General features: G+C 38.3%; 1 protein-coding gene across 3 annotated transcripts in view; it reads left to right on the top strand.

The window, feature by feature from the left end:
- STXBP4 (syntaxin binding protein 4) overlaps positions 1–23175 on the top strand; it is a 197943-nt gene that overhangs the window by 32486 nt on the left and 142282 nt on the right. For all 3 annotated transcript variants that reach the window (XM_008011417.3, XM_073004923.1, XM_073004924.1), the window contains exon 8: positions 6050–6141. In XM_008011417.3, the coding sequence (XP_008009608.1) occupies positions 6050–6141 (92 nt within the window). The remainder of the gene's footprint in view (positions 1–6049; positions 6142–23175) is intronic.

Raw genomic sequence — 23175 nt, 5'->3', positions numbered from 1 at the left:
CATATAAGAACAGAAAAATAAGGAAGCATTAATTTAAATTAAATAGCAACCAATCTTTTTTTTGAGACAGATTCTCGCTCTGTCGAAGCTCTGCCTCCTGGGTTTACGCCATTCTCCTGGCTCAGCCTCCCGAGTAGCTGGGACTACAGGTGCCCGCCACCATGCCCAACTAATTTTTTATACTTTTAGTAGAGACGGGGTTTCACCGTGTTAGCCAGGATGATCTTGATCTCCTGACCTCGTGATCTGCCTGCCTCAGCCTCCCAAAGTGCTGGGATTACAGGCATGAGCCACTGCTCCCAGCCCAATAGCTGCCAATCTTTACAGGAGTTTATACTACATTCCACAGTGGTTTACTCCGATTTGGGGTGGTATTTACCAGTGGGTTAATAGCAATCTTCAGCCATGAGTTATATTTGCTTTTACTTAGATTTATTGACCCTTAGAAACTTTATAGTATTATTCCTCTTACATAATTAATTTCCAGTCTCTGGATGTACTATATTTATTTTAAACTAGGAACCCGTATGAGAAGAAAAAGACAAATGAAACAGTCATGAGATGAACATCAAAATTGCTGGATGATGGAAGTCAGAATCCTTTATTCCTTGATTAGATTATAAAATATTAATAATTATATAACATGTTTTTAACTTTTAAAGTAATTGAACTATTCAATGCCTCTTTTAACCTTTTATTCAGTAAGGATTTACTGTGTTATATAGAATACAGTACAATGGGATTTATGAAGAAATTAGGATATTTTCTGTGACATACTTAATAGTATATTGTGAAATAAAACATGGGGCTAAAAATTCTAATTATTCAAATTAGGAAACATTCTAATTTATATGCATGTGTTTGTATATAGATGTGTGTGTATGTTTATTTTATCAAGCAGCTACTATTTGCAGTTTTTTGTGTTAATCGGAGCAGGATGTGGGTGGTTTTGTTACTCTAAAAACCATTCTGTCTTGTGGATGAATAACACATTTAAACAAATTATGTAAAGACATGAACATAGAGGCCTAAGGAAAGAAGTAGTGAGTGCTATGAGTATGGTATAAGGAAGGCACAGTGGTTACCACCAGACTCTGGATACAGACTCAGTGTCCAAGTTCTTGCTTTCATCTTATTAACTCTGTAACCTTGAAATAGTTACAAGTTACACAGAGTTGTTATGAGGATTAAACAAGATCATGCATGTCAAGCACTTATATTGTAATTAGCGCATGGTATATGCCTACTAAATTTTCCTGTTACTAATAATATAGAACCTACAGCTTAGAGTATAGCTCAGATAATATTCTAGGTCATGTTTATAGAGCAGAAGGAAAAGCTTCCAATTCTTGATTCAATTTTATGTCCTCCCCTTGACCCCAAAAACTAGTATATAACAAGGAATCTGTCACAATATGCAGAAATTAAGAAAAATTTCTTGGCAAAAGTCAGACATTATCCATATCTTGAAAAACGTGGTAAGCATCAATTGATAACTGAACACAGGAGATCGTTTCAAGTTAAGGAAGCACCACAAATAAAAGAACTAAGGATGAACTAGAGGTCAGATGACTCTAAGAGTCAGGTGTGATTAGAACAGAGATCTTGTTAACAATAAATAATCTCAGGTAAATTTATACCAGTCACTGTAAGAACAGTGGTAGATTTTGTAGTAGAAAAATAGGTTAGTGAAAAATACATTTAAGTAAGTTATAGGTAAAGTAAATACTAAAATACAATTAAGATGGAACATTTTTCTAGAGTAGAAATTGTGTCAACTCAGTCTCATTTTCTTCTACATAAATGTAATAGGCAAGATATTTCTGGGGAGTGGAAAAAAGGCAAAATCACCTCTAAATTATCTCTAGATAATTTATATATATTGTGATTTGCATGTTATAAGTACCTAATTATAGATGGTTACAAATCAGAAATTAACCATCACTTCTAGATTCCTTCAGTTACCTGATACTAATTCAAAAAATATAAACAAATTTTAATGTTAACCTCAACAAAAGTAAATGTAATTAGATAGTTCTGTGTCTGTTCTTATCTAAAAATCATCCCAAAGTGTAAAAATTGGTTAGAATTTTAAAAATCCACATAATATTTAAATGTTTTCAAAAACGATGCTATTACAGAAATTTATTTCAAAATCCAGAGTTGTTCACTAGTGCCGTATATAAGTTGAATATCACGTCTATAATCCCAGCACTTTGAGAGGCCGAGATGGGCAGATCAGTTGAGGTCAGGAGTTCGAGACCAGCCTGACCAACATAGTAAAACCTCATCTCTACTAAAAATGCAAAAAAAGAAAGAAAGAAATTAGCCAGGCATGGTGGTACACGCCTGAAGTCCCAGCTAGTCGGGAGGCTGAGGCAGGAGAATTGCTTAAACCTGGAAGGCAGAGGTTGCAGTGAGCTGAGATTATGCCACTGCACTCCAGCCTGGGTGACAGAGTGAGACACCATCTCAAAAAAAAAAGAATTGTTGCATGAAGAAATAGTCATTATTTTAACTTTACTAATAGTGTGAAGACTTAATTCCTTTAGACCAAGTCTTTTGAAACTGAAATAAAGTAGTTATGGGGAAAAATATCCATTCAGAGTTCGTGGTATTAAGTAAATTGTATTGATCCTTTCCTTGCAAAACATTCCCTTTCTTCTGCTGCTACAAAGAGGATAGGAACAGAAGATCTGAGAGGAGCCAGGCATGGTGGCTCACACCTATAATCTCAGCACTTTGGAAGGTCGAGATGGGAGAAATCACTTGAGCCCAGGGGTTCAAGACCAGCTTGGGCAATATTGCGAGACCCTGTTTCTATAAAAATTAAAAAATTAGCTGGACATGGTGGCATGCACCTGTGGTTCCAGCTACTTGGGAATCTGAGGTGGGAGGATCACGTGAGCCCAGGAGGTCAAAGTTGCAGTGAGCTATGTTCGGGATACTGCACTCCAGCCTGGGAGACAGAGCAAGACTAAGACGCTGTCTCTAAAGAAAGGAGAAGGAGGAGGAAGGGGAAGGAGAAGGAGAAGGACAAGAAGGAGAGAGATCCAAGAGAATAATAAGCCTTACTTGGAAAAACTCACTCCCCCAGAGAGGAGCAAATAAAGAGCTTGGGGCTGGGATAGAGAGATGTCTTTGGCAGATGAGGAAAACTGTCTGTGAGGGGCTTTCGGGTAAAGCTACTCTGAATTGACAAAGTATGCTGGAGTTATACACAGACCCTCTTAAGGTTTTAACTCAAAAGTAAAGGTGTAAGTTGTCTGGAAAAAGATTTTGTTAAGCCCTGATTGCATATTGTTAAATGAAGGTTAGTATAATTTTACATTAAATCTCCTTATAATACAGTGTCTCTGTGTTGATATTAATAATACTGTATACGTTTTCACAGTAGTTTTCTATGATACTGTTGATCTTCTAACTCCTATGAGGCAATCTGGTTTATTCCTCCAACTTTGTAGACGAGCAAACCGATTATTAAAGATGTTGAACACATTTAAGAACATTGGTCTGGAGTCACAAGAGATTAGACTCCTAACATTATCATGTACTAGCTATGTGACCTAGGCTAATTTCTTTACCTTTTCCTGCCTTGGTCTTTTATCTTTGGGATGGGAATAATAACATCTGTGGTCACTGTGAAGATTAATGAGCTTATATAGGTACATAGTTTACTGTTTAGATAGAAGTAAGCATAAATAGGAGCTTCTGTTCTTTTCACTGTTAGATATAGCATTTTTTTTTTTTTTTAACGGAGTCTCGCTCTGTCGCCCAGCCTGGAGTGCAGTGGCACAATCTCAGCTCACTGCAAGCTCCGCCTCCCGGGTTCACGCCCTTCTCCTGCCTCAGCCTCCCCAGTAGCTGGGACTACAGGCGCCCGCCACCACGCCCGGCTAATTTTTTGTATTTTTAGTAGAGACGGGGTTTCACCGTGTTAGTCAAGATGGTCTCGATCTCCTGACCTCATGATCCGCCCGCTTCGGCCTCCCGAAGTGCTGGGATTACAGGCGTGAGCCACTGCACCCGGCCAATATAGCAAATTTTTGTGCTTAGATGTAGGAAAACGTGAGAACACATTCCTCAGTATGTCAATGTTGTAAGTGTTCCTGTCTCACCTTCTCTCATTCTCCTCTCTTCCCCTTGCTCTCCCCTCTGCAACTCTTTCAATTACTTAACACTTGAAATGAATAATTCAAGCCCAGGTTTAGTCTTTGAGACCATAATCAGGTTCACTTGGGTCCACCTAGTGTTAATGTGCCTTAATTGCAGGCCAAACACCAAGCTGGAAGTCGTTGGACAAGCTTCACATATCCAAACCTAAAGGATGAAAAATAAAGTTATCTGCTGGTTGGTCTTCCATATCATTCCACTCCATGCTGATCTTTATACTACACTTTAGGTTTGGCATAGAATTTCTCTTAGGAAAGGAAAAAAATTACATGTATGTATATAAAAAAATTATATGTGTATATACACCCACACATATACATATATGTGTGTATATGTATATGTGTGTATATGTATATGTGTGTGTATATATGCATACCCACATATGTATGTGAATATATGTGTATGTATGTGTGTATATACACTATGTATATATTATTTTTAATTTCATAGCCAACAATTAGGTATGATTACAAAGGAGATTCACTTTTATCAGAATTGTAAAAATTCTATTTAATACTAAAATCAGTCTTTTTCAAAGTTTAATTCCATTTGAAGCTAAAAGTCAGCATCCATTTTTTTATGATCTTGACACCTATAAGCTATATTAAAGATTTTACATAGAATGTTAAGGATGTGTTAAAGGTTTAGAGGAAGACTATTTATTTTCATATGCACTTCTTATATTCTTAAGAGAATGCAAATCATTTTGTACTTAGAGACAGATGCTCTGAGAAATTTTAAAAAATTAAAACACTGCATAAAGATGTGACATTTTCCAAAGATTTTTCTTCTTCCTCTTGTTTCTATGTAGAACTAGTAAAATATCATTTAAAAGTGTATTTAGAATAGTGGCAATTTAGATAGTAAGATCAACATGAATTACAGGAATTTGTTTTACAAACTTTGGCATATTGAAACAGAGTATTTCAAGTTCTGGTCTTTTGTAGCATCTTTTTTATTCATGCAATAAGGACAAAGGCTCGTTTAAATAATCAGGGTATATTGAGAAGATGTAGGAAAATGGATAAGAAGTGTATGACTTTTAGCTCTTGAAAATTCATTTATGCTACTTGAAATGTAACCTGTCTTTAAAATAAGAGATAAGATTTTTAGCTCGAAGTACAGAATCTATATAATAGTTTATGTGCAAACTTGAAATGACTTGCATTTATGTTTTTTTCCAGAGTACTTCCAGAATTCACATCACAAAACACTTTTGCCACTCGAAAAAATATCAACATCTTTGAACAAAAAGACTTTTTATCTTTTTAAGGCATTGTGGTGATGTAGTAGTGGTGGGATGTATGTTTGTCTTTTAAGTTAATATATCTTTGGGACTTCACAATGCATAATTGGCTACTCTTGTATCTTAGGACTTAAGACAGCTTATATAAAACATTTAGACTTAAAAAAATTATGAAAACTGGCCGGGTGCGGTGGCTCACTCCTATAATCCCGGCAGTTTGCGAGGCCGAGGGAGGCGGATCACCTGAGGTCAGGAGTTCGAGACCTGCCTGGCCAACATAATGAAACCCTGTCTCTAACTAAAAATACAAAAATTAGCCAGGTGTGGTGGCATGCACCTGTAGTCCCAGCTACTCGGGAGGCTGAGGCAGGAGAATCACTTGAACCCGGGAGGCAGACATTGAGCCAAGATCACGCCACTGCACTCCAGCCTGGGTGACAGAGTGAGACTCCATCTCAAAAAGAAAAGAAAAGAAAAGAAAAAAGAAAAAGTTATGAAAACAAAACTAAAAGCTGCCAACTGATTAGCTAGAATTATTTTTAAACAGCAGGAACTCAGAACATATCCTGTCAAATGAAAATTTCTATTCCAATTAAGTTCCCAATTAATGTGCACCCTGTTGTCTCTTAGATGTTGCTTCTGCCTGGACTGAAAATTACGGACTACAAGAAAAGATCTCCCTAAATCCCTCTGTTCGCTTTAAGGCAGAGAAACTGGAAATGGTAAATCCTTTAAATTTTCATTTTTCTTCCGTAAGACAAAAACAGGAAAGAGGTACTCTCCTTCTTTGAGAGGATAAAGTACTGGAGTCATTAGTTTCTTGAAGTTACTTATTTACAATTAAATGAATGGCAGTTTGGATTTAAATTATTTAATTCACATTTGAATTTGGTAGTTCATGTTGGTTCACTAGTACAAAATAGAAATAAAATCTTTCATAAGTAAATTGGCATTTGGATCAAACAGTTTTCTCCTGAGAATAAGACAAATATGATTTTTACAGTCTAGAATACATGCAAAGATGTAACAAATTATGGCAAAGTAGATGAGGCTTCATAGATAATGGCAATAAATGCAATCAAATAATAGTCCATTATTCAATTTTTTTTAAGTAAAGAGAAACAAAATTTTAAAGAACAAAATAGTCAGATGTCCACTAAATATAGAAAGATGGTGGCAATATACTAAATCACTAAAAAATAGTCCTGGGGAAAGTGGAACATTGAGACGCTGATGTAAAAGAACATTAAGATAATTTTAAAAGAAAAATTAAAGGCAGAAAAGCACTCGAAAGCATTTCTTATCAGGTTACCAGGGATCTGAAGGGAAAAATAAGCCACTTTTTTTTTTCTTTGATGTAAAATGGATATACTGCTGAAAGTCCACAATCTCTACCTTCCTGTCAGTTTTTGAGGATAAAGCATTTTTACATTTTAGGAATAGTATAAAAATGCATAGCTAAAATAAAGTACACAATCTGTTTATTCCCATATCCATACCTTTGCTTGGTCCTATGATAGTCCTTTCTCATTGCCAATTTGAATCTTATCTAAATTCTAACTCACACAGGGGAGAAAAGATTTCTCACCCATTGGTAGATTCATGGCCCAGACACCTATAACAAAAGACAGATTAACAAGAAAATAGCATGCAGATTTATTTAATGTATGTTTTACACGACATGAGAACCTTCAGAAATGAAAACCCAAAGAAACAGGGAAAACTGTATTTTTGTGAACAGTCATACAGAAGTGTAATTGGAACACAAAAGGGTGTAATCTAATGGTAATAAACCGGGGGGAGCATAGCATGGCCTGGTTGTTCAGATTCTTAACATCTCCGTCTCTTCAGAGTTGAAGATATTTCCTTTCCTCTGGGTATAGGGAGGATCTCTCTGGAATGAGGGTCTTTTAATCTGCTTTTAGGGGAGGATCAGCTGGGTTTTATGGCCCACTTCAGGGGAGAAAAGGTGAGAGAAGGTAAGAAAGACCTTCCTGCTTCTGCTGTTTTCTTAAACACCAAAGTGCCGTGCTTTGAGGCAGCATGTCCTGGATTTTGTCGTTCAGTTCCATCTCCTTCATTCAAACTTTGCTAACTCTTATAGTTCAGACCAACATTACCTCCTTTTGCACGTTAATAGCACTTACCTTCACTTTTTGGTGCCCTGTAATCTTTTCTATATCTTGTTTTATCAATGAAATTATAAATGTCTTCACCACAGACCCGGTAGTACCTATTAGTGTTTAAATAGCTGGTTTGTGCTCCGTAAAATTTTCCAGTTAATTAGATACTTGAGGTGTTTCCTTTATACTTTCAAAATCCTGAGTATCTTTTGTAACGTGTGTCTCTGTTTGTGGCTAAAATGTAAATTCTGGCTAAAGCTTGGTCTGCAATCAGTTAATAGTAACATTTTCAAAAACAGAGTGTTTGAAGTTTAAAAGCATGACTATTACATATCTAAAAATGAATAATTATTCAATGATATTGATTTAGTATACATTTCTGAACATCCAAGATGTTCATTCTTCTGGATAAGGAGAAATTTATCCAGCTAACTGCTTTACCTGACAGACTTTGTTATTTTACTTAGTTTAAATTTTTCTAGCACATGATATTATTTTTAATTTGATTAATATTCTTAGAGGTATGAAAATCAAAATTTGTATTGATTCTGAGAAATATGAGTTGCTTGGCCATTAAATCCGAATTCCAGTTTTGGTTCCACTTTAAGCCTAAACAAATTATTTTTGTGGAAAAGTAAAATGCCAGTTTTACATCAAAGAAACCTACATTTGATATAAATTCAGCCTCTGCTCTTAATCAAGATAGACTTGTTAATTTTATTTAGTAGAGCATTCTTTTTTTTCAGAATTTGAAATTATATTTCTCTTAATAACTTTTTTCCTAAAATCTACATTAGCATCTATCCACCCAAATTATTTCTTGAGCTACTCTTCTTGTTTTGCAGTTACATATTAATGTCATAATATCAGTATCACCTCAGCTTGAAATAGGTCCTTCTCTTGGTTGCTACTTTGTAGACAGATTCAACTTTATTGTCCATTACGTTTTAACATACTCCTATTCAGTAATAAATAAGGCCAATGTGATCAGGTATTTAAAATAAAATAAATTAGTATATATTTTTCATCTTCTATAAACATTACATGTGGCAGCTCGAAAACTGGTGTTTTAATAAAATTTCACAAGTAAAGGATGTTTGCTAATTATGAATTTATTAAGTAATTAGCCTACCTGGTACAATTTTTAAGGAAAGCAGAGAGGTTAGAATTTGGTTAAGGAAATTACCTGTCAAGACAATGTCGTGTGTATACACACACACACACACACACACACGACAAACATGTATGTTCAGATATATGTATATATATGTGTGGCATTGTCATGAAGTCTTTTATATTTTATTGGTTTAAGTAGAGAAATTTATAACACTGAACTAGTTATTTAATTCCTTGTCCGTAAAGTGGATTTACATTTGTCTCTTCCTATGAATACTCTGAGAATGATTTAATATACAGATATTTTAATGTTATTTCAGCATTATTTGTAGTGATATATTGCATCAAAGTATGAATAGGATGTGTCTCATTTGATCCTAATATTAAACTTAAAAATATGCATTATAAACTTAGCAAATAGGGATACAATTTATTGCTTGGCTTGAAATCCAAATATTGTACCTCTGCATTATCTATATATTTATACCTATGGAAGATGCTTTGGGATATGGATGCCATTTCACTGATACTTACTTTTACCTCTTGCCATTTCTGTAACATTTCAAGAAAACTGTAGAGAGTAATGGCATACCCAATGTTAATGAAATGTTCTTTGTATTAGGCTGAAAGGTGTGTGACTAATATTGTAACAAAGTAATTTTTAAAATTCATCATTCAGACATCAGAAAAACTTCAGTACATTTATTTGTTTAATTAACAAACTTTTATTTTTGCTTCAGGTTAAAAGATGACCTTAGTCATTTAATAAATTATTGGAACCAACTTATTTTACTTTTTTCCCCATACATACTGTGCTTACATATGAGACCTACTTTTTGATAAAACATGTTACTTCCAACTTAAATGTAAGAACTTACCTAACATGACGTGCCGTATTCATCTAGTGTGAACTTTCAACAAAACTCATTTATTACTAAGCTTAGCTCTAGATCAGTGTACACTGTAGTTAATTGCATTTTGTAATTTTATTATTACTTATGTAAGAATTACCATATATTGAGCACCTTCTGTGACACACTATTTGCATTATTTTTAAAAATTTTTTATTTCTTTATATTAAAACATTCATCCTGTACCAAGAATGCATTATACACATACAGTTTAAAGAATAATAAAGCAAACACACATTTACCCATCACCCAACTTAAGAATCAGAACCTTTGACGTTGCTAATGTATTTCTTCTTGATCATATGTACCTGTCCCCATCCCCAACAGCAGTTGGATTTTCCTGTTGAGAGGGGGGACTGAGGGACAGGACTAGCTGGATTTCCTAGGCCGACTAAGAATCCCTAAGTCTAGCTGGGAAGGTGACCGCATTCACCTTTAAAAACAGGGCTTGCAACTTAGCTCACACCCGACCAATCAGGTAGTAAAGAAAGCTCACTAAAATGCTAATTAGGCAAAAACAGGAGGTAAAGAAATAGCCAACCATCTGTCGTCTGAGAGTACAGTGGGAGGGACAGTGATCGGGATATAAACCCAGGCATTCAAGCTGCCAACAGCTACCCTCTTTGGGTCCCCTCCCTTTCTATGGGAGCTCTGTTTTCACTCTATTAAATCTTGCAACTGCCAAAAAAAAAAAAAAAAAAGCGCGGGGGGGAAGAAAAAGAAAAGAAAATAAACTCTTTGATCCCACAATATTTAAAATAAGTGAAAATTTTTAAAAAATTCAGAAATGACGAACTCAAAATTTCCCCTCTGTTGGGGAGGTTGGCTGACAACTGCTCTAACTGCTTCCTGCTGAATTGGGGTGTAGTAGGGGTTGCGCAATTGAGATTTCCTCGGGAGGGGTGCCACCAATGTCATTAACATCGGAGCATGGGCTAGCAGGCCGGTCCAGGGGTCTGCGGTAGATCTTAGTCATGGACTGCATCAGGGGCTCCATTTGAAGAACCATTTGTAGTTTTACAGCTTCAATTCTGGAAGAGACAAACTTAACAAGGAGGTTAAAGATACAGGGATTGAAATGTATAACCTGCAGTGCAGGGGATTATTTCTTTGGCACACTTCACAGTGTGCCATTGGTTAGCTGCAGGCAAAAGTATTTTTCCTTCTTCGGTGGCTAGCCATCCTGAGGGGAGGAAACTATGTCCTCGTGAGGTTCCCCATTCCATTTCTTCTTCTGAGTACTGGGGCTTGGTTTCCCAGTGGGAATGACCCCATACTAGGGGTCCTTCTATAAGCATTTCTAATAGAGGATCCTGCCTTGTGGCTCTTTTTGCTTCAATATCTGCTTGGCGGTTCCCTTTTATTTCCCTTTCCTTTCTGATGACCCCAGCAGTGTAAGACTGCCACCTCTTTAGATTTCTGTGTAGCCAATAATAATCTCCTGATGGTTTCTTGATGTTTGATAGATGTTCCCTCAGAAGTTAGGAATTCCCTTTCTCTCCATATTGCCTCATGGGCATGGAGGACTAGGTAAGTATACTTAGAGTCTGTATATATATTTACCCTTTTCCTTCTCCTAATTCTAGTGCCCGAGTGAGATTAGTTCTGCCAGCTGAGCACTAGTTCCTGGAGTGAGGGGATTACTTTCAAGTATTCCATTATCACTGACCACTGCATACTCCGCTTTTTGAAGTCCTTTTTCTACAAAGGAACTTGCATCAGTATACAAGTTGAGGTCGGAATCAATCAAGGGAACCTCTAGAAGGTCCCCTCGAGTGGCGTAGGTTTGAGCAATTATTTTTTGACCGTTAGTCTACCTTTTCTTCTTTGTCTGGAAGAAATGTGGCTGGGTTAAGAGTTGCACAAGTGCGCAGTTGCAGCACTGGCCTTTCAAGTAATAGAGCCTGATATTTAAGTGAATGGTTGTCTGACAGCCACAAGTCTCCTTTAGCAGTGAGTATACTGTTCACATCATGAGATGTCCACACAGTAAGATCTCTTCCCTGTATTATTTTAACTGCTTCAGATACTAAGACTGCTACTGCCGCCCCTTCCCGTAAACAATGAGGCCAACCCTTTACCACTACATCCATTTCCTTACTCAGGTATGCCACGGGTTGCAAGCTCATCCCTTGGACCTGTGTAAGGACTCCTAGAGCTATTTTTTTTTTTCTGTGACATATAAAGAAAAGTCTTGCCCTGTTGGCAAGCTTAACACCGGGGCTTGGGTTAAGGCCTTCTTTAGGGCCTGGAAAGCCACTTCTGCTTCAGGTGTCCATCTTACTAAATGGGTATTGGCTTTCTGAGTTTCCTTAATTACTGAATATAATGGCCTTGCTATTTCACCGTACCTGGGAATCCATATTCAGCAGAAGCCTGTTATGCCAAGGAACCCTCTTAGTTGCTTTAGGGTTTTGAGATGAGGATAAGGCAGTATAGGGAAATTTAAGAGCGCTTGGGTGGCTTGATGGCACATGGTTTCTGAACAGACGGCTAAAGGTAAATCATCCATGTACGGAAGGACAAGCATGTCCAGGTGTGAGAACTGGCTCCAGTCTTGGGCTAATGCCCCAAATAGATGGGGGCTATCCCTGAATCCTCGGGGTAAAATAGTCCAGGTGAGTTGAGACATTGGGTTTGAAGGACCTTCAAAGGCAAACAAGAATTGAGAGTCAGGATGTACAGGGATGCAGAAAAATGCATCCTTAAGGTCCAGGACTGTAAACCACTCTGCTTCCTCTGGTATTTGGGAAAGCAGAGTATAAGGGTTAGGTACAGCTGGGTATAGAGGGACAAGGGCCTCATTGATAATCCTGAGATCTTGCACTAACTTCTACTGTCCGTTGGGTTTCTGTACTCCTAAAATTGGAGTATTGCAGGGGCTATTGCATGGTTTTACTAGACCTTAGGCTTTTAGGTCCTTAACAGTTTATTTTGAATCCTTGTTGGGCCTTGGGTCTAAGGGGGTACTGCCTTTGGGGTATAGGAGGTGGAATCCTTTAGTTTAATTTGAACAGGATGGGCATTCTTTGCTCATCCATATTGTCCTTCTGTTGCCCAGACTTCAGGATTAATTCCTTCCTCAAGCAGGGGACAACAAACGGGTGTTCCTTCTCCTATGTTCAGGTGTACAATGGCCCCTGCTTTTGCTAGAATGTCTCTCCCTAACAAGGGAGTGGGGCTTTCAGGCATAATTAGAAAAGCACGTGAAAAGAGTAAAGTTCCCCAATCACAACTTAGTGGCTGGGAGAAGTATCCAGTGACTGGCTGTCCTAGGACCCCTCGGATAGTGACAGATCTGGACAGTTGTCCGGGATAGATGAGAAGGCTGCACCAGTGTCCAGGAGACAGTTAACCTCCTGGCCCTCAATGGTCAAGCATACCCGGGGCTCTATGAGGGTGATGGCATGGGCTGGCGCTTGCCCCGGTCACCCTCAGTCCTGTTGCTGGATCATCTGGTTAGTGGCTTCTGACTCAGAGGACCTTTGTCCCCTGAGACAATTGGCCTTCCAGTGATTCCCTTGACATAAGGACCATGGACAGGGGGGCAGCTTATTTCTACTTGTACAATCTTTTTTAAAGTGTCCTTGTAGGCCGCACTGGAAGCAAGCCCTATTAGGCATTCAATTTGCCTAGGTTTTCCCTTTTCCAGAGCCTCCAAAGTCTGCTTGCCTGAGGGCCATGACTAAAGTGGTGGCCTTTTTTTTTTTTTTTTAATCCAGTTTGTCCCGTTTCGCCTGCTCCTCCTGATCTGTAATATAAAAAACCGAAGTTGCCAAGTTCAATAGGGTTTCTAAGTTTTGCTCCAGGCCTAAGGCGGACTTTTGAAGTTTTTTCTAATGTCTGCAGCTGACTGAGTGATAAACTTATCCTCTAAGATTAGTTGGCCTTTAGTAGAGTCAGGTGACAGAGAGGTATGCTTCCTCAGTGCCTCCCTTAGTCTCTCCAGAAAGGCGGTAGGATTTTCTTCCTTTCCCTGTGTTTTAGTGGACATCAACGAATAATTCACAGGCTTCTTCCTAGTTTGCCTTAGTCCTTCTAGCACGCAAGTTAGCAAATATCTGTGGCACCAATCTCCATGTTCTGATTCTGTGTCCCAATGAGAGTCTACACTGGGAACTGCCTGCTGGCCTGTGGGGAATCCTTCTCTTTCCTCTGTTGTCATCCTGTCATTGACCTGACTGAGATACCAGAGCTCGTCAAACTCTCTGGCTGCAGTTATGGCGGCACTTCTCTCATTTGGGGTTAATGTCTGATTTAGCAGTAACATTATATGTCTCCATGTTAGATCAAAGGATTGTCCTAACCCTTGTAAAACATCAATATAGCCATCAGGTTATCTGAGAATTTACCTAGGTCTGTTTAAATTTGCTTCAAGTCTGAGAGGGAAAAAGGTACATGCACTCTGACTGGGCCAAATTCTCCTCCTCCCACTGCTTGGAGGGGGCATAATCGGGGAATATTGGCACTCTTGGGTTCATTGTTTACCCCTTTTTCTATCTCCTTTTGGACTGTTTGGGTTGAAGGGGGGTCCTTATTAGTTGAGGAAGGAGTTGGGGGGACGCTGGGGTAGGGAGGTAGACTCAGGGCTTCCTGTAGGTCATAAATCACACTTTTTACATAATCGTGAGTTGTCTCTTAATGAAAAGAAAGTTTGTACATATGGCACTTGACTCCATTTGCCTTCTTTTCTACAAAAGAGGTCTAGCTGTAAGATGGTGTTATAATTTATACTTCCCTCAGGCGGCCAGGTTTCTCCTCCTTGAAGTAGATATTGTGGCCAGGCTGTACTGCAGAAGAATATAAGTTGTTTCTTTCTTAGTGTCTGAGGGTCAAATTGGTCCCAGTTCTCCAGAATACATCTTAGGGGCATTTTTGCCTTGAGGGAAACATTTCCTATCTGAAAAAAGAACATAGGGATGCCAGCACCCCTAGTCATTTTCTGATGAGCATTAGTCCTAGAGCGTCCTCTGTGGTCCTAATGCTTATTCCTTTCCAGGGTGCATAACCACCCATGGACTTCTGCTTATCGGATTAGTTTCGCTCACCGATGTAGCAGTCCTGCACCTGTTTTCCCGCCTTTCTTGACCACAAAGAAAGGGGTCCGGGCTGCTGGATTCTAGTCCTTTACCAGCATGCCCAACATTGCCTTTGTGCTGGAGGGCGAGTCCTAGAGCTGGACTGGGTTCCTGAGTATTTCATAACAACCCAGCTGCCCCATCAAGATGCATTACCATAAACAATTCTTATGCAAATTCGTTTCAGAGAGGGTGTAGGTAACCTTTGGAGTCAGGATTGAGATAGTCTTTGATTCTGTAAGTACTTTAAGGCTTCGCTGAGTGCAAACTGCTCGTAAGTTTGAGGAGACCAATTATTAGGCTATTTTTCTAACTCTGCTTCCACAAGAGTCTCCCTATCAATTACTGAATGCTCATTGTGGTTTTTCCCTCAATCACCTTGGAGGAACCATCTGTCATCCTGAAGGGAGTTCCTCCTAGGTCTGGTCAGACCTTTGTATGGTAATTAAGATTTAAATCCCCTGTAAGGAAATCTGCTGGGTTAAGGGAATTATCAGTGGTTAATGTTAAATCACCTTTTTCTAACAGAATAGCCCTATACTTTAAGATTTTTGAGTTAGTAAGCTACCTTTTTGCTTTTTGGACTTAGAATAATTCGGAACTGGTGAGGTGTGCTCACAATGAGGTTTCCTCTAAAAGTTACTTTTCTACTTTCTTCTGTTAGCAAAGCAGTTGCCACTACAGATTGAATGCATTTGGGCCATCCATGGGTTACTGGGTTAAGGATTTTTGATAGGAAGGCTACAGTTTGTTAGTGGTCTCAGTGTTTTCAGGCTATGCCCTTGTTTACACTGACAAGGTAGTATTGGAGTGTTACAGGGTCGTGGAGAAGACCTTCAATTATCAATTATAGGTTTTAAATTTACCCTGGCTTTTAAAGGAATAGGGCACACTGTTGGGGTTTGTTTGTTTGTTTGTTTGTTTGTTTTTTACTATTTCTATCTTTCTCTTTCTTTCTCTCTTTGACTCCCTTTTTCTCCTCTCTGCCTCTTTCTCCTCTGCTTCTTTCACCTCTCTGCCTGTCTCGCTCTCTGCCTCTGTCTCTCTCCTCTCTGTCTGTCTCTCTGTCTCTTTTCTCTTAGCCATTTACAAACTTGGGGTCCTGGCAAGGGTGGTGGGGAACAGGTCCCACATAACCGCCCATGTGAAGAGCTGTATGCCTAAATTGGGAAGGACACCAGGGACAAGACTAGATGCCTAAGGATGCTCACATGTAGAACTTCCTTAGATCACTTTGGAGATGCAACTTGCTAGAGGAAATGAAAGTCTGAAGTATCAGTACCTAGGAGGCAGGGATCAGAGGAAGTAGATTCAGAGGTAAGGAGAATTTTGGGGCTACACTTTCAAGAAAGTCATGTTCGGGACCCAGAAGCTATGGGTCACAAAGAAAGGTAGGGGCACACGCATGGGCGACTGTTGAGTAGAGACTTCTGGCTGTGCAATGATCTCAACCAGCTAACGCTGGGAGTTTGGGATGATAGCTTTCTGCCTCTAGTCGGCCCTCGGCTTCCCCAAGAGAATTGAAAGCGGAAGCTGGTTCTAGGCAGACGAATGCTCCCAACCCAGAAGTGTTGGGGGTTGTTAGAAAGCCCTTCCCCAGACAGTCTCACACCTGAGTCTTAAGTCTGGTGGCCATGCTAATCGTTTTTAACCAGCCGACAGGTGCCCAGTATTTTCCTCCAATTGTAAGGAAGGATGGGACAGAATAGCAAGTGAAAGTGGTCCAATATTACTCACCGCTTTGGAGGTCCCTTCATGGTCTCCAAAATGTTACCAGGTCCTTGCTCCCAGAGCTCCCAAGATGGTGGCGGGCCTCTTCCAAGATGGTGGCAAGCCTCGTGTTCTCTGACCTGGGGTTCTTGGCCTCATGGATTCCAAGGAATGGAATCTTGGGCCCTGCAGTGAGTGTTATAGCTCTATTAGAAGCCAAGGGTCATGGAAGAGAACTGTGGATCCCAGTGGCTAATGTTCAACTCCATTAGGACAAACCTGGGCGCTTAGCCATGCAGGAACAATGGCAAACCTTTAGCCCGATCAGGAGCGGCAATGGGCACCTTGCTGGATCAGGAGCACAGCAGACACCCTGCCAGATCAGGAGGGATGGAAGTCAGTGGCGGATTGGGAGGGATGGAAATCAGTGGCGTGTCTGCAATGGCAGCAAGCAGCAGTGGTGGACGGCAAGCAAAAGCTCAGCTTGAGCCGTAACAAACACGGACCAAAGGAGTGCAGTTGCAAGATTTAATAGAGTGAAAGCAGAGCTCCCATACAAAGGGAGGGGACCAAAAGAGGGTAGCCCGAGTTTATTTTCAGTTTATGTGAGGTGTTGCTAAAATTTTTGCTTCTGTGTTTTCAGCTCCTACAAAAATGCTTGGCTCATAGTATATGCTGAAAAAATAATTGTTGGATTACTTAATTGTTTTCTAAAGTCATTTTCTCAATTGTCATTCGTACTAGTCTTATGTAAGAGTTCTTATTGCTTCATATACTTTAAATGTATTCTAATTATAAAATAGTTTGATGTATTTCTACCATCTTATTTTTTAAATTTCTTTTTGTTCTCTTTTTTATCACTTCTTTTATTCCCCTTTTTATTATATTCTTTTGGTTTGATTATATTTGATTATTTGATTAATTGCTTTTGCGTTTTACTTTTTACCTCCAACTTGTTTGAAAATTATGTCTTCTCTTGCTATTCTTTTAGTGATTTCCTTAAGATTTTAACATGCACATTTAACTTAAAAGTCTAAAGTTAATCAGGTAATTCCTTTGTACATACAAAGCCCTATAATACATTAATTCTGATCACCCTCTTCTCAATTTATGTATCTATAATTGTCCAATATTTTGGTTTTGGCCTATGTCTGTGTAGTGTTACAAATTATGAATTATTAATATCTATGTATAGTTTTATAAATTAGGAATTATAATCTTGTAGTCAGTGATAGTTTAGATTTGTGCATGTTTACCATATTCTTTATTCATTGGTCTATTTTGCATTTCTGACATTTTGGGGGGTCATTTTCCCTTTTCTCTAAGTAACCCCTTTAAATGTTCTTTTTGTATAGGTTGATAGAAAACTCATTTTTAAATTTTTCTGAAAATATTTTGCCCTCATTTTTGAAAAAGAATTTTATTAGGCATATAACTCTAGGGTCACAGTTATTGTCTCTAAGATTTTTGAAGCTCTTATTTTTATTTTTTCTGGTTTCTGTTGTTGCTATTTTGAGAACTCAACTGTCGCTCTGTCTTTATTTTGTAATGATCTGTCTTTTCACTATTTCTGCTTTTGAAAATATTACGTTATTGGTGTTCTGTATTTTCACCTTGGTGTATCCAGGTGTTGATTTCTCTTATGTTAGCCTATTTAGGATTTTTCAGGCTTCATAAATCTACAGATTTATATCTTTTTTAGGTTCTACAAAATTCTCAGCTAGCATCACTTTGAATATTGCCTCTCTTTAATTCTCTTTATTATCTGTTACCAGTTCAATTACATATTTATAGACAGACTTGCTCATCTTCCATGTCTTTCAAGCTTCTCCTTCATATTTTGCATCTTCTTATCTATCTGTGCTGCATTTTCTTTTTTTTTTCTTTTTTTTTTTTTTTTTTTGAGACGGAGTCTCGCTCTGTCGCCCAGGCTGGAGTGCAGTGGCGCAATCTCGGCTCACTGCAAGCTCCGCCTCCCGAGTTCACGCCATTCTCCTACCTCAGCCTCCTGAGTAGCTGGGACTACAGGCGCCCGCCACTGCGCCTGGCTAATTTTTTTTTCTATTTTTTAGTAGAGACGGGGTTTCACCATGGTCTCGATCTCCTGACCTTGTGATCCGCCCGCCTCGGCCTCCCAAAGTGCTGGGATTACAGGCGTGAGCCACCGCGCCCGGCTGCATTTTCAACTCTTTCTCCTATACATTGTTTCTCTGCTTCACTCTCTTCAACCGTCTGCTATTTCACATACTCATTAAGTTTCTAATTTGTTATTGTCTACCTAGTATTGTTATAATATATTGTTCCTCTTATTCTTGATTCACCTTTTTAACTTAAATATGTTAAACATATTCTATGTCTAACTATACAGTAGCTGCAGTCTTTGGTTGTCACATCTGTTGTTTGTATGTATGTTTACTTTTGCTTATGATGTCATATTCCCTCATATGTTGTGATTTTTTAAAAAATTATACTTTCGGCCTGGCACGATGGCTCATGCCTGTAAGTAATCTCAGCACTTTGGGAGGCCGAGGCAGGTGGATCACCTGAGGACAGGAGTTCGAGACTAGGCTGGCCAACATGGTGAAGCACCATCTCTACTAAAAATACAAAAATTACACAGGTGTGGTGGCATTGGCCTATAATCCCAGCTACTTGGGAGGCTGAGGCAGGAGAATCTCTTGAACCCATGAGGCAGGGGTTGCAGTGAGCTGAGATCATGCCATTGCACTCCAGTTTGGGCGACAAGAGTGAAACTCCATCTCAAGAAATAAAAATTTAAAAAATTTAAAAATAAAATTATACTTTAATGAAAAAATGGAATTTTATCTTTGTGAATTTTGAAGCTAATATATAAAACCTGTGGAAAAGATTTACATATGTATGTTTCTTAGACATCAGGAACTACTGGAACTAAATTCCCAGGTTGTGATTTTTCAGGCTATAAAACTATTGTACCTATTGTTATAGTTATACACTCTCAGGAAAAATATTTTTTCTTCCACCCAGACCTAAGGAAGACATATTCTGTAATGTCTGTAGGACTTTCTTCTTAGTTTACCATTTTACTGAAAGTGTTCACTATGAGGTTCCAGCATTGTTTGGGTGATTTAATCCTGCCTCCCTGTATTAGGCCTTAGATGCTTTCCTCCTGCTTGCAGGTTTTAGGCCATCAAGAATTAGGAGATTCTTGGGGTGGGCATGGTAGCACATGCCTGTACATTCAGTGCTTTGGGAGGCCAAGGCAAGAGGATCGCTTGAAGCCAGGAGTTTGAGACCAGCCTGGGCAGCAGAATGAGATCCCATGTCTCAAAAAATTTGTTAAAAATTAGCCAGTCGTGGTGGTGCACACCTGTAGTCCCAGCTACTTGGAGACTGAGGGAGGAAGATCCCTTGAGCCTAGGAGGTCCAGGCTGCAGTGAGCCATGATCATGCCACTTCACTCCAGTAAGAGTGAGACCCTGTCTCTGAAAATAATCGTAATCATAATTTTTTATAAAAAAGAATTGGCATCCATTGTCTTTATGCTTACTTACCTCTGTGTATTCTTGTGTCTTCATAAATTTTGGTATCACTCTCTCTCCTAAGCCGATCCAAGCGTTTAAGGTGTTTGTGGATGTTATTGTTTATTATTATCTAGTAATTTTTAAAAACTTTTCTGGCAGGATTCCCCCAGGATCTTTTCTGTATTATCAGAAATACATTGTAACTCTCACATAAATTATAAAATATTACTATTTTTTTAAGAAAAAAATGAGGATTTCTTAAAAATTTATCAAACAAAAATGACTCAAGAATAGTTTCACAATATGTATCAAAATTTGAATTTTGCCTATGCTTTTCAGGTAGTAATTCCTCATTTAAGAAATTTTCCTAAGTAAATAATAGACGGGGGCACAAAGATGTATGTGGAAGGCTGTTCACAGTGGCAATGTTTATATTAGTGAAAAATTCATGGCAATCAATAGGAGCTTGATCTAATAACACATGGTATATTTAAGAGTTATGTTCATTGACATGGAATGCCTTTTTTTTCAGTTCTGACTCTTCTGTAGGAGTGCCTTTTTAAAATAGATTTGTTCATCAATAAAATTCTGAAAGCTTTATATACCAAAATATTAATAGCGGTTATTGCTTGCTAGTGAACTTCTAGATGTAGTTCACTTCTTTCAAGATTGTTTGAATTTCTCTAATCATGAAAACATAAAGTATGCAGTATCAAGGCATATATGCATTCTGTTATTTTTTTGATTCTATCCTACTGGTTTCCTTCATTTCTCATGGCAAGTCAGAAGAGGTTGTAGGTGAATCCAGTTCAGACATCTTAGATTACCAAAGATTACAAGGTTACTTTTACTCAACAAATATTTATTGTTTCCTTCCTCTGGTTGAGGCACTATAGGGTTTTGGCACTGTAAAATTGGTGGTAAACAAGACAAAAAGTTATTTCTTGGTCTTTATAATTCATTGTGGTGGAGGAGGTAGAAAATTCAAAAAACAAGTGAATAACAAGAGTACATATCAAATAATAAGAGTGACAGAGTGACTGGTAGATTATTTCAGATTGGTAGTCACAGAAGAGCCCTCTGAGAAGGTGAAATTTAAACTGAGACGTGAAGTGTGAGAATTATGGTGCTAGGGAAAAACATCTGAGATATAAGAAAACAGTTAATGCAAAAGTGCTAAGACAGGAGAGCCTGGACTTTTTTTAAGAAAAACAGAAATGTGTTCCTGGCATAATATGATCAAGGGAAAGAGTGTTACTAACGACCTAAGTCAGGGAGATAATCAGATCATTTCTTTGTAGGCCTAGGTGAGGTCTTTGGATTTTAATCTGAGTTCAGTAAAAAGCCATTGAGGTATTTTTAATAGGAAAGTGACCGCTGTGTGTGTGTATGTGTTTGTGTGTGTATAATTTTTAACTCTTCATTATGGAAGATTTCAAATATATATCTGGAAAATGATTTTTGCCTAGTAACAACTAAATGGCATAACTTACAGCCATAAATGCTTAACTTGGAGTTTATGAACCCCAGAAATTCTAGATTAAAATTTGCATATATGGCTATTATTCTGGGAGCGGGTCCATAGTTCTTAACAAACTTTCAAAAGTGTCTGTGTAATCCTTGAACAGTTAGGCACAGAACTTCTACTTCTGGCAACATTGTATAATCCAGGAAATCTAGAACCCATTCCTGCCATGAATATAGGATTGAGTCTCCCTTATCCAAAATGTTAGGAGCCGGAAGTGTTTGAAATTTTTGATATTTTCAGATTTTGGAATATTTGCATGTATACCTAATGAGATATCATGGGAATGGGACCTAAGTCTCAACAGGAAAATTCATATATATGCCTGAGAAACATAGCCTGAAGGTAATTTTATACAATGTTTTAAAATAGTTTTATCCATAAAACAAAGTTTGTATATACTGAACCATCAGAAAGCAAAGGTGTGGACTCAGCCACCCGTGTGGACAATTTGTGGTATTATGTTGGCACTCAAAAAGTTTTAGATTTGGGAGCATTTTCGATTTTGGCTTTTTGGATTAGAGATGCTAAACTTGTATATAGAGACAATGAATTAAATAAAGAAGTTTTTAAAATTTATAGTCAAGCTAGGAAGGAAGAAAAAAAAGAAAAATGGAAGAGAGAAGAGGAGGGAGGGAAATCTCACAATAGAAGTGTGTGAGCACTTGTGAGCCATCATATGGCTCAGGGAAGGACTCAGATATTGGGGCTCAGTTTTAGCATGGCCTCAGGCCATTTTCAGATGGAATTCTAGAACTGGTATCTTTATTTAGAGAAACACAAGATTCTGCAAGGGCTGGTTGCCCTTTTCCAAAAAAAAAAGAATTAGGGAAAATGCTCCAACTAGCCCAAGGAAAATACAGATAACCCCAAAGAAAGATGATTGGTACAAATGAATGGACTATTTACAAAAGTAAAAAAAATTGATGGCAGTTAAATATATGAAAAGATGCCCTCTGGAAAAATGAAAATAAAGCAGCGGTGAGGTACAATTGCCTACTCATGAAGTAGACAAACATAGAGTAATTGTTCACAAAGATACAGAGAAAGACCTGGGAACTCTCATGTGATACTCATGGGGATTGTAACTTTAGAGAACAATTTGGCGACACTGAACCTGCTTACATCATTTAACCTCACAATTCTGCTTCTGGACATATACACTAGAGCAATTCTAGTGCCACCATATAAGGAGATATGTACAGTACAGTAGTAGTTAGAGCTTTTCAGCTATATCAGGTTCTCATCCTTGTCAGCCAGTGATAGAATTGTACTTTCCCATCTTCTTTAATAAAGAGCCAATGTGCAGTTCATCATATTTCTTTCATCTCTGCTTTAGCAGGCAGCAAAACTTCTGATGGTGGAAGCTCTGACAGTTAGAGTCCCTAAGTGAAAAATACAGAGAAAGAGAAACCAGCTGACTCACACTGAATATGTAACATTAGCAAGGAGAAAACGAACCTTTATCTTTTCTAGGTTACTAAGACTTTGGGGTCTTAGAGAGAAACAATGGTGTAACTAGACCATCCTGACCAATAGATACAAGAATATATCAGCATTATTTAAAAGAATAAATGATAGGAGACAGTCTAAATGTTCATCAATAAAAGAATGGATAAATCCATGGTAGCATGATTATTATTATATGAGGAATACTATATAGTAAGGAAAATGAAGGAACAAGAGCCTCCCACATCAGCGCAAATTTCACAATGTCATGTTTTAGTAAGTTATAGATGGCCGGGCACGGTGGCTCACACCTGTAATCCCAGCACTTTAGGAGGCTGAGG

This window comes from Chlorocebus sabaeus, chromosome 16 (genome assembly GCF_047675955.1).
Source record: "Chlorocebus sabaeus isolate Y175 chromosome 16, mChlSab1.0.hap1, whole genome shotgun sequence".
Classification (NCBI taxonomy): Eukaryota; Metazoa; Chordata; class Mammalia; order Primates; family Cercopithecidae; genus Chlorocebus; species Chlorocebus sabaeus.
This window is presented reverse-complemented; position numbering and strand designations above follow the sequence as displayed.